This window comes from Chelon labrosus, assembly GCF_963514085.1.
Source record: "Chelon labrosus genome assembly, chromosome: 16".
NCBI lineage: Eukaryota > Metazoa > Chordata > Actinopteri > Mugiliformes > Mugilidae > Chelon > Chelon labrosus.
The window spans coordinates 7,030,165-7,042,998 of record NC_140349.1 but is presented as its reverse complement, the minus strand read 5'-3'; the positions used below and the strand labels follow the sequence as shown (position 1 = coordinate 7,042,998).

General features: G+C 40.4%; 1 protein-coding gene across 1 annotated transcript; it reads left to right on the top strand.

Annotated features, from left to right (window-relative positions):
* The first annotated feature begins 716 nt into the window (after nucleotides 1-716).
* zc3h12ab (zinc finger CCCH-type containing 12Ab) lies at nucleotides 717-11,568 on the top strand. Its single transcript, XM_084563565.1, has 6 exons — nucleotides 717-1,024; nucleotides 2,192-2,745; nucleotides 6,548-6,687; nucleotides 8,569-8,803; nucleotides 8,886-8,986; nucleotides 9,445-11,568. Exons 2-6 carry the CDS (start codon nucleotides 2,231-2,233, stop codon nucleotides 10,428-10,430), a joined length of 1,977 nt encoding a protein of 658 aa, XP_084419691.1. The 5' UTR covers nucleotides 717-1,024; nucleotides 2,192-2,230; the 3' UTR covers nucleotides 10,431-11,568.
* The last annotated feature ends 1,266 nt before the right edge of the window (nucleotides 11,569-12,834 follow it).

Sequence of the window (12,834 nt, the reverse complement as noted above, 5' to 3'; positions counted from 1 at the left end):
AGCCAGCGCACGAGAAGAGAAACGAAAGCAACTAAAGCAAGTTCAAACAGAAAGCTCTTCGTTTTTCCATCTTTATTTAATCCGAACATTAAAATATGCAAATAAACAGCATCAACTAGCTTGTCCTGTTTTCCCCTCTAAACGATGAATACAGACTACTGCCACGTGCTGGTGCAAAGAGTTATTTCTGCTTGCACATGTGCAGAATGTATGTACCAGGACTGTAGACTTTGCAGGGTCTTCAAGTGCAACTCAACATTACAGTAAGCTTTTGTTGTCAGTAGTTCTTTGAATATGCCTCATTAAATGTGAAATTTAGTTCCTTTTCTGTTTTTAAACTAGATTTAATTAATTTTGTCAGGATTAAATTAGGGACTCATTCCAATGCAGTTCATTTCAATGTATTATTGTTTATGACAATTAAGGCGTTTTGTAAAATATTTCAAAATTATATGTAAATGTAGGGGAAACATTTTGAAAATTTAGAGGTAAATATTTGCTTAGTTAATTGATATATAAACATACACAGTAGAAATATATATATTTATATATTTATATGCTTTGCCCCGAGGCCCTCTAGTGGGCCCTGTGAATGCGATCACTATACAAATATAAAAGTTGAGAGTTTATCTCATTTTCCTGCTTCATATGTCCAATCATTTCCTCCTAAAAGCCCGTGTGGTGAATGGGAAATAGGAAGGTAAATTGTTCTTGTAATTTTCCCAGAGACGTTGACTGGTTTCACTGACTTTGCTTCCTCATTCACTCGTGCGTAATTTGCATTTGGCGAACACGGATGATGGTGTCAATGTGAGATCACCTCTTACTGTAATCCCAGCATGTGACTCCACGCTGGTCGCCTGCTGGTTGTTTGCTGTGTCAAGACAGACAAGGAAAACCCCAAACTTCCTTGTATCGACTCACAACTCAAAAAGACGCTGCTGGCCGCCACATTAGCCGAGACGAACAGGACTCCAGGACAAAACCTGGGCGCAAAGACGCATTTTAAACTTTGAATGCGCGGGTAGGTCGTTTGTTGTTGACTTAAGTTGATTTTGCCGTAGAAACTGAAAAATGAGAAACCGTGAAGCTGAGTTTCGCTATCATTTAATTCATTGAGGTAGTGAGAGACTTTCCTGATCCCGTCATTTCCATTCTCACTTCCCTTTTTGTGCGATATTGAACAGTTAAAGGTAAATTTGTAATCAGTGGTGCATGTTATGTGGTTTTAAAGTGCTCTGGTATAGAGGTTATGTGAGATCTAAGCCACAGTACATTGTTTCAGCACGTTGGGAGACAAATGTTATGGAGGCTCATGTTCACGAGCAGTAAAACGTCAGTCATTTTTCTGGATGAAATTCCAAACATTCACCGGTTTTAGCCTCTAAAATGTGAGGATTTGCCGCCTTTCTCTGTTTTATATTAACATATTAAGAGAATTTCTCTAGATTTTGAACTTCTGGTCACCTCAGACTACAAAAAAACTGTAACTGAAGACGATTTTCTGCCATTTCGTTGCCATAAATTCACTTAATTAAGTTAAACAAATAAAGGATGAGTACAAAAATAACAGAATAGAATAGAATAGAATGTATTCATTGTCATTCCATTGAGAGCGATACAATGAAATGTAAAAACAGCTCACCAGAGTCACTGAGCTATGGCTAAAAATAGGTAATAATGTGATTTAGGGTGAAATGTATTGTGTACAGTGAAATGTTCACCACAATCTGCCTCAGCGCTTCAAAAACACAGTTAAATATAATTAATTGTCATGTAAGTTTAAGAAAGGGCAGTGAACATTCACATTAGGAGCCAGAACAGAAGGTTAAAAACAACTTTTTGTATTTAAAATAATGACCAAAACAAATGATTAATTGTTGATTCTTCACGGTGGCATGAAGTTACAGTGGCATCAGGTTTAACTCATTTACGACCTCTCACTTCTTACCTTACAGATGAGGATTTAGTTGTTATACAGTAAATTAAGCTATGAGAGAGACTTAAACATGAGTTTATACTGTGCAAAAATTAAAAGTTAAAGCAAAATCATGTGTGAATGTAACACTGCAGTACTTTAGCTTGTCAGAGAGCCTTTTTAAATGACTGTAATGTTATTCTAAATAGAAGCTAACCTCAAGTACCAAAGAGTAAATTCTCCAGTAACACTTAAAATGTGTTTTCCAAACAGGTGTGAATTGAGTGGGCTGCACACACCGACTGAAAAGAGATGAATGCTGATGTTAGTATCTTCCCAGCTGTTCAGCCATGGAGTAAAACCACCACCGCCACAATCCCTCTGACCCTTAAACACCCCGACACCTCTACATGGGTCTTCTCTTCGCTGTTCCCAGCTCACGACTCCTTCCGTCCCTCCTCTGAGAAAATGCAACCCGGCGAGCCTGACCCATACCCGGACCCCCAGCTCTTGGAGGCCCAGCTGGACTTTTTCCACAAGCTGGGCTACTCCACGGCTCAGGTCCTGGCTGTTCAGCAGAAGTTTGGCCCCAGCATAGACACTGATAAAGTGCTTGGCGAGCTGGTTCGGATCGGGGCCAGTCGGGAAGCTACGCAGGCGCCGGTGACCACCATGTCGGTGCTGGTGACCAGAGGGGACACCCAGGCTGTGGGCCCCATCCTGGCGCTGCCTGTTACCGGCACGCCTTCTCAGAACAAAGAGGAGAGCAGCAAGGACGAAGACGCCCTGAGACCCATCGTTATAGATGGCAGCAATGTGGCCATGAGGTGAGCGAATTAATCAGCATCCATTCTGATGAAACTGTCATTTTTTTTGTCCAAAATTCACTCAGCAATATTCATATGAGCATCTATTTGGAGCTCAGTGATAATATCTCACAACCAAATAATAGTTTTTTGCAGCACAAATGTCAAAATCCGGTGTATAGGTGTATTAGTTTAATTCATGATGAAAATAACAATTCGATTTTTTACTTAATCTGATGCTTCTCCTGCCACACGCGGTGAGGTTTTGTCTCGTTTCCGCTTCCTTTTGTCTCGTGACTTCCTGTTTTATTCTGAAAAGTAACTCTCCTCTGGTTTCAGGTCATTTTCCCTTCTCTCATGTGTCACCTGTCTGATTTTCTTCCCTGATTTCTGATTGTTTCTACCTGTTCCCCATTACCCATATGTGTATATATAGTCTGCGTCTCCCCTTGTCCTGTGCCAGAGAGTTTCGTCTTGTCATGCACCCCAGCCATTTATCCAAGTCCGTGTTTGAAACCACAGCTAAGTCTCTTCACGCTGTCTAAGACAGATTTCTTTTGCCTCCTTGTGAGTGGATTTTTGTTGAATGAGTTTGGTTATCTAGTTTTTGAATCAAAGTTAATGCATCCGAGTCTTGTTCTGAGTCCCGGCCTCTACCTCAGCTGGGGCTTGCAGACAGACAGACAGACAGAGTAGTGGCAAGTACAGTTCTGTTTGTTGCTTTGCCTAGTTAAAAAGAAAGCCCTGTGGTTATTTTTGTCATAATGATGTGTCCCACCGCGGCTTCAACATAAATGTGGCTGTGAGGTCACAGATAACAACATATAATAAATCCACATCAAGTAACGCAGAGATTCCTTCTTAGTTTTTTATTTTTTTTCTTCAAAGGTCATCTCCCCGATCTTCTAGCTTTGTCATCGAATAGTCAGTTGTATTATAGAGAGTATGTGTAGATATTGTGGGAGTTTAAAGTGATTAGATTTTTATAAACTAAGATAAAATCTTATCTGTTAAAATGCAAATGATGCTAGCATGTTTGTAGAAAGGCTAAAACAGCAATATAGTGCCTTAAACAGCTGTTAAGGACGAAAGTGCCCTCAAGGACTGTTAAGGACAATATGTTTCAGGTTAAGCTGCCTGTAAGCCTGCTGGCAGCTCTGTGCTCTCATCCTAGCTAAAATTAGTATTCAAAAGGTACTGCATGTTCAAAAATTAAAAATAAGAAAAAACGGAAATGTCAAACCTAACGATTAGCTTGAAAACTGTTTCTTAGCTCCCCCACTATCATGCTAGCAGAGGATGCGCCTTAACACATCCAACATACAGCTTGACTTTTTACGGTAACATATTGTATGTTTAAACACTCAAATAACTTAATTAAATAACAAAATGAAGAAAAACTTAAATATTACAGTCAAATGTTTACTTGAACAATTGAAAAACTATTTTGCTGCCCTACAAGCATGCTAGCTTCTATGTTAGGCTGTACCTCAACATAGCTAACATTAGCTTGCTAACATATGACTTGGCTTTGTACTGTAACACAACATAATGAAATGAAGAAATAAAAAACTAAAGTCAAATATTTGATTGAAAAAGTGAAAAACTAGTTTAGCTGCACTATAACCATGCTAGCTAGCTTCTGTGTGAGGCTGTACCTCAACATAGCTAATATTAGCATGCTAATATACTAATATTTGATATTCTACTGTAATATACTGTACCTAATGATTTAACAAAATGTAATGTGACTGAAATGTTAAGGTCATTATTTTGCCTATACAGCTGTTCAGGTCAGTTTGTTGCGGTTTTAGCTGACCTATAGTCACGCTAGCATGCTAATGTTTTAACTGTTATAGACGGTTTCACAAATGTTTAGTGAACTTTTAATGAAGTAAAAATAAATGAAGTAATACAACATTTTGCAGTAAAAGTAACAAACTCCACTAGTTGTTAATAGTTGTTTTGCCACGACATTCGTTGGCCTTAAAACATTTGTCCAGTTGTTTTGTGTAATCCAGAACATTGAAGTCTGTCCATTTTTTTTCCCTCAGTGTTAGAAACGTTATTTAAAAGATTTGCTGAATCTTTTATGTTTTCATCTCTCACACCAATCTGTGGACTATTGAGTAATTTTGAAGGAAGTCCAACTGTGGATTTACTCAACCTTTTCTTTCCTTAACTGCACATGCAAATATAGTCTGAGAAACAGAAGAAACTTAAATCAGAAAGAAAACAAGTGTGAGGGTAAGGCGGCGTATACACACCTCTTTGTTATTTGACTTTCAGGCATGCAGGCTCAGGCATGTTGTAAACTACCTTCTTGAGTATGCAAATCAGAGTACGTAAAGCGTTTGCCTTTTCGTTTCCTTAAAGACCAGCGCGTCCTGCAGGCAAAATATTTGTTTCAGCTTAAAACGAGCCTGACAGCATGTCACACCCAGTCCTTATGTCTTCTGTCCTCGCTCTCCAACTTGTCTTATGCTTGAACTTGACTCGTTCAAAAAGCTCCTGAGGGCCCCAATCACAGTTAAAATGTTTTCACACTGTGGATCTCAAAATAAATAAATAGAAGCAATGTATCTTGACAGTGGATTTGCAATTATGCCTCAGGCTAGACACTGTGTGACAGTTCGTCGCTGGCCCACGATTAGAATAGGATTATTACGCAACTGTTGCTAAACCACAAAATGTTGAAAGTTTAAATAAATGCCTTGTGTTTTTATTGATATTTGTATGGAGATAGTAATTTTGTTAGTAAATTAACTACGGAAATGTCTGAAATTCACTCGGATATGAATATTGATTGGTCTTAAATTGTTCATGCTATATATTTAAATTCTGGACTATTGGTTGGATAAATGAAGCAATTTAAAACGTAACAGCTCTCCAAAAATGAATCCAAAATGTTGAGGAATTGGGATCGAGGTGTGGACAAGAGGAGGGCTCTTGATAAGTGCACAACCAATCAATGGGGACAAAGCAATAGGTCTATAGCTTGTTAGCATGTCAAATGGTAGTTATCCAAACAGTTTTTTATTTTTCATAGTTCTAGTTGTAGTGACCAGTCAGGTTTGAGCAAGCTTTAGTTGCATGCAGATACAAAATACGTGTGAATAATAAAACGTTAGCAGGTAAGCCAACGTTGCACCAACATTGCATTTGTCAAGAGCATTCTGTAAACTGTTGTAGATGTCATCTCCCAACTCCAACTTCATGACTTCACATGACAAGTAATTTGTCAGGCTGTGAAGAAATTGGTCTTGGCTCTGATATCCGAGTCACTAGAGATAGCCGCCGGGTTTCCAGACTGTGTTTTCCTTGTTTGATTTCGTTCAGACACTGGTTCAAGACGACACCACCAGTTCAAGGTGGCGGTGCCCGTTTCCGTGACATTTTGACTTCCCTTTTGTACAGCGGCAGGAAGTGGTGACACATCGTCCATCTTTCCAAACAGCCTGTGGTGTGAATCAAAAACGCAGTGTGTAGTTAAATGAATGACATGAAGGGAGAAACCTTGAGATTAAGGTGTTAATTGTGCTAGTAATAAAAGCTGTTGTTCTTTGCAACCTCATTAAGTTTGGTATCCATGACCTACTCATCAGGCTCGACCTGTTTGAGACAAAGGGGTTTGTTCTAATGTGACTGTCACATTTTACATAGCAAATGAAGTGTTAGGGTGTATAGATAAGAGCTGTGAAACATCGAGTGCCAACGCAAACACCATTGTCATTGTTCCAGGCCGGCTGCTTTATGACACTCGTTAATGTGTGAATGTTTCCCAGTATCATTCATTTCTCCTGGTTTCCATTTCTTCACTCAGTCACGGGAACAAGGAAGTTTTCTCTTGTCTGGGAATCCAGTTGGCCGTGAACTTCTTCCTGGACAGAGGCCACACTGAAATCACTGTGTTTGTCCCCTCGTGGAGGAAGGAGCAGCCCAGGCCAGATGTTCCTATCACAGGTACAAAAATTTGAGTTCGTGTTTGTTGTAGTTGTTTGCTACTTCCTTCTTTGCCTGGCAATGTGGATCACACAACACTGCCCTTTTGGTTAATTGAAACTGAGGTGTTGCTTCATTGCTGCGTGGTTTTACTGTGTCAAATCCATTGTCACATTTGACATTTGAGCTTTTATTTTTTTTTATTATTATTTGTTTTTATTTTCCATAATTCCATTGACCATAAAATATGTTCACTGGCAAGTTTTTAAGGGCTTTTACACAATATTTTGTTAGAAGGGAGGAAAAAAATTGTAGATATAAAACAAGAAAATACAAATCAATAAATGTTTTGTTTTGAATTAAAACCCAGAAGCAAGAGTTTAAAAAAAAAAAAAACAGTCGCTTCTTTAAACAAGCCGTAGTTTATTTGCTATGAATGCAAATGCTGATTTACAGAGGGAGTTTGTCAGATGGGGAAATACACAGTGGCTTTTTTCTTTTCTTTTTTTCCCAAACGCTAAGTGACGATCTTTATCAGTAGCTTATGTAGCTACAACTCAAAAGGTAAAAGCGTGGGGGTTTCCAGTCCTTTGTGATACAAAAAGATAACCATTTGAACTGGCAAGGCACTGTCATTTTAACAGGCATCGGTGGCCTACATTTGGAGGCAGATGCTGCTGCTTGTTGGCTTTCATGTAGATGAACAGACCGCTCAGGCTGGCAAACTGCTTTGTTGCAGGATGTGCTTTTAGGGCCCTTAGTTAATATTTAACTAGGTTAAGTCTGTCTGCTGGGAAAGGCCCAAAGTAAAATGCAAACGTGGCTTCCCGAAAAGTTTGACGCAATATGCTTTACTTGAAGTAACATAAAGCACATAATTGATATATTCATAACGCAAGTGTATCATATAGCGATGTGAATGATGATGACGTGACAGAGTTTGCATGTAGTGGCGTCAAATGAATTTGCAGCTCCTCTCATGTTTGCAGAGCTTCGTGGGGAGTTTCTGTCTACAACAGAAATAACTGACTGGCACAATATCTGCTCATAACCAAACGGCAGACAAAACTGAATGAGAGACAAATGAACACAGTGGATCATTTGCCGGATATTAGTGGTTGTACAGTGGGTCATAGCAGTAAAGTGTGTGGAAATACCTTACTAAAGATGAAGCCCGTTCTACCGTAACATGCAAAATATGTAAGTCAGTCCTGAAATACAACAAAACTATTACTGCAATACACGCTCATCTGAAATGGCATCCGCTAATGCTAGCAAAGAAACGATCCAAATCCTATAAAAAAAAAACACCCTGTGGTAACAGAGACAATTAGGCTCTAATCAATAAATTAGTTATTAGACATCTAGCTGCGGTACGCCGAGAAGACTTCAGAGAGATACCGCTTTATTTATTTTTTTTGTACTTGGCTTCACCATCCCATCATAAAACACTCTGTGGAGTACCATTAAGCGCTACTGATGGTGCTGAGTTGCAGTCTGTTTTTATACAGGCTATACACATCTGCAGCTAACAGTATGTCGCACATGAGCTGTCTGTTCCCAGCATATGCATTCAGGTCAAGAATATAGATTTCATCGTTGCAAAGCATTACATTCTACTGTGTTTTTATCAGTGACGTCATCAGAGACTAGACAGGCTTAACTTGACTTTCACCACACAATAGTTGACTTTAAAATATCCTAACTCATGCATGCACAGGTGGTGGAGACCAAAACAGAGCAAAAAGAGGGTAAATGTTGTATTTGCATGAAACAATGACAAATGATGTGTTTGCTAAAAGGTTCACTGTATAAACATTAAAGTCAATTCTGATTATGTTACTGTGCATAGGATAATAAATCATTACAGGTTGTGATTTTATTTTTTTATGTATTTTACAGATCAGCACATATTGCGCGACCTGGAGAAGAGGAAGATTCTGGTGTTCACACCATCTCGGCGCGTCGCAGGCAAACGGGTGGTCTGTAATGACGACTGCTTCATCGTCAAGCACGGCTTTGAATCCGACGGCATCATTGTGTCCAACGACATGTACCGGGACCTTCAGGCAGAGAAGCCGGAGTGGAAACGCTTCATCGAGGAGAGGCTGCTCATGTACTCCTTCGTCAATAACAAGTGAGGAATGGTTTCCCTATAGGCAGAAGAAAAAAAAGTATTTAGAGTCCTATATTTTATACTAATGTTTGATTTATCGCAGGTTTATGCCTCCTGATGATCCTCTGGGACGCCACGGGCCGACCCTGGAGAACTTCCTGCGGAGGATTCCAAAGACTCAGAAAAAACAGCAATGCCCTTATGGTGAGAGAAGGTTTCTGAGACATTAGCGGTCTGGCTTGGGATAGATTTTGTAAAGGTTATTGTTGTTATTGTGTCTTTGGTGGTCCCCCGACTTTTCTTCCAGTGCCATCACCACATGGTGTGAGATTGGAAATACCCAATACGTTTTTTTGTGCTAATTAGCAAATATTTGCATACTAATGAGTCAAAGTATAGCCTAACAGAGCTGTAGTCGTGACATTTAAACAGCTGAAAACACTGATAGGATGACATTTGGTCTTTTTTTTTAATACGAAATTTTACTTTTTAAGAGTTTCCTAACATGCCAGTAGAAAGATAAATATCAACTTATGAGCGTCATGTGTGTACATTAACCAGGAAGTGCTGCAGTGCTGGACTCACAGAGCAGACAGGAAGTTTTGCTTAAAAGTATTTAGCATTGCTAAAATGTTCTATTTTGGGTTTTTTTTTTCCTTCAGGGAAGAAATGTACTTATGGCATCAAATGTAAATTCCTCCATCCCGAGCGGGCCAAACAGTCCAATCGTTTGGTTGCCGACGAGCTTCGGGAGAACGCCAAGCACCCTTCCACTGCTCAGAAACAAGCCTCGGCTCGCTCCAGCCCTGTGCCCGGACAGAGCCTCTTGCTGGTGGAGGACATGGCAAAGAAACTGTCTCTTGGATACGAGAGCGGCCACTCAAAGAAAGACCATAAAAATGAGCACGTGTCCCAGGTGAAAACGAGTCACCGCTCCAGCAAGAGAGCTTCGTCTAGGAAGGAGAAGATGAGTCAACACTCGTCGCCTGACCATGACTTAGTGCAACATGGTGGCTCTCAGGAGCAGCTGGACTCTGGTTTAGGCTCCATAGACAGTCAGCCAGTTGAGGCTCCTTGGAGTCAGTGTGATCACCAGTATGGGGCGCCGTACGGGAGCAGCCAGCGTACGCACAGTGTAAGACAGCAGTACTGTCCTCCTGGAAGTGCGCCATGCAGCTGCTGCTCCCATGGCCTTCCCTCTCAGGGCACAAAAACAGCTTTCCAGCCTCACAGCATCGGACCAGTGAGCAGCCACAGCGCTGATATGATACCTCACAGCTCGCCTCACTACCCCAGCTACTACCCCGTCAGCATGCCCATGTACGGTCAGCCGTCAGATTTCCAGCACAATAGAGTCCACCATCACCAGCAGCAGCAGCAGCAGCAGCAGTACTGGTCCGATCCGTTAGCCGCTCATCCTTCTGCGGTACGCAGCCTGCCAAGGGAACGCTCACCCTGGGATCCTCTTCCGGTCTCACAACGTAATCCCAGCCGGGAGGAGAGAGAAGTCGTACGGAAGAAGCTCCTCGCCATCTTCAGTGCCCACTTGGTGGACACGGCCATGGACATGTTTCCTCAGATAATGGATCCGCAGTTGCTGGTGGCTGAGATCCTCATGTTGCAGAGTCAGAACCGGTCAATGAGATGAGACGAGCCCAGTCTGAACCCAAGTCTTGTAGCGGAAAGACTAAACATAAACATGAGTTAGTGTAGCTTTGTATTGTGGTATCCACCTTCCTATTATCTGTATTTAAATGCCTCTGCGTTGCCTCAGTAAGCTGTTAAGAGGCAGTATACGGTTGATACAAATTGTATCTTTATTTATAAAATGTGAAAAGAAATGTGGATTTTAATGCCATTAAATGGGAGTAGTGTCTCCTTTATTAGGTACACTGTCTAATTTAGTTCATTATAAGTTTTATTATGCCAAGATGTAATGGAGGTGTTTCTTATATAGAGAGACACCTCGATCAATGAAACCTTATGAGGGTCAAAATGTTAAACATCAGCTTTTTACTGGCCTGCATTAGATCATGAAGGTGTACCTAATAAAATGGCTCCTTGTGTTGCATGCATGAGATGAATTCTGAATGTAAAGATGCCTCTTTGTGTCATATTGGCACAATTTATGTCTTCAGTTAACACAGAGAGTTGGGAAACAATTCAGTCGACCCAACCCTCCAATAAAAGTGTCAAGATGAAAAACGGTTCTCGCTGAAAGTTAGCTTTGAAGCTTCAAACTGGACTTATAATGCTTCATGTTTGTGTTTTTTGTGAGTATTCTCGCGATTGTTTTTGTGACCGCCTAAACTGAGCTGTTAACGCCCTCCTGTAACTGTTTGACATCAGGTCCAGAGACCGTCAGTGGAGCTGTAGAGGTTACCAAAAACATGTCAACGTTTAATTAATGGTTCATCCCATTTGCTTCAGGGCAAACTTGACTAATGAGACTCATTTTGTCAGCACAACACAGATCATGTCAAACGTTAGATTAGATTCTTGGAAGTGATAGAAACACTGTGTGCGTTTAAGACTTGCCTACACAAGTACATGCTTCTTTATATCACACTCATGTTGTTTTCACTCCTTTAACTTCACAGCTGAAGTCTCATTTTAAACAAAAACAACATCCACAATATGCTGTCGCTTCAGAAACTACTCAGAGGTCACTTTTTGCACGCTTTTATTATTTTTATTATTATAATTATTATTGTTATTATTATTATTATTATTATTATTAATAAACTGGTGAGTCGCACAGTACTCCATAATGACAAACTGCAAAAATAAAAAAAACATTAAAAAACATATGTTAAAGTACTCTGACTCTTTATTCAGTACTTTGTTAACACTTCTTTGGCAGACGGTGCAATGACACATACAAATACAAGATTAAATTTTCAAGCAGATTATAAAAAAGAAAACAAGTTCATATTGTGGAGTTGGCCTCAAGTGCTCATTCATTCATTCACTCATCTTCTGTACCCACTTATTCCTGTTAAGGGTCGCGGGGGTCTGCTGGAGCCTATCCCAGCTGTCATCGGGCGACGGGCCTCAGGTACTCTCAGTATGAAATTAACTCCGATAGTTTCCAGTCATTCTTGGATCATTTTGAGAAGTTTCCTCCTGGGAAGTGTCTTTAAGCTCTTGTCTTTAGACCTCTCCACAGATGTGTCATGGTGTTTTAGTCTACTTTTAGGTTGAACCACTCCAAAGATACTCAGAGACTTGTCCTGAAAGACTTCAGCGCTGTCTTGGCTTAACGCTTCGATTAACTGCGCAGTCTCATTTTGCTGCGCTCTAGAGTAGGTTTTCTTCAAGGAGCTCTTTTTGTATTTGACTTCATTTGTCCAATTCTGATGAGTCTCCTCGCACTTGCTGCTCAGAGCCACCCGCACAGCATGATGCTGATACCGCCATGCCTTACTGTAGAGATGGTATTCGCATGTGGCGGACGATGGCTGATGTTCCGCAGAGATAATGCTCCAAGTCCTATCCAAGTAGTTGTGTTTTTGACTCATCAGATCAGATAATCTTTTCATTTTCATGCTTCCAGTCTTTGAAACGCTGCCTGAAAAACACCAAACTTTCGTCCTGTGTCTCGCTGCTCTACCGTAAAGGCCTTGAATGGTCAAGATCAAGTTGCTCCAACTTTACAGAGGCCTCCTGAAGACTCTTGGGAACATACTCAATTTGGCCTGACAGGTACGTCTATGAAATGTCCTGGTTGCTTCATACTTCTTCCATTTCACAATCACTGAAGCCACTGTCCTCATGACTGTTTAAAAATGGTTTCATGCCCCTTTTACTTTACTGTTTGGTTTTTGGCTCCTGATCTGTTATGCTCAGGTTTATGCCTCTCTAAACTATGTCCGATGCATTCTCTTTGACATAGTCATTTGTCATTTGTCTTCATGCCAGAAGTAGTTTTTTGAGTTTATGGCTGCAACAGATGATTCAACAAATGATTTTCCTGACTTTCCTTTTTTAACCAACAGTTAAAAAAATCTGTCATATAAGGATATAAAGTAGAATATTCATGGAAAATATTC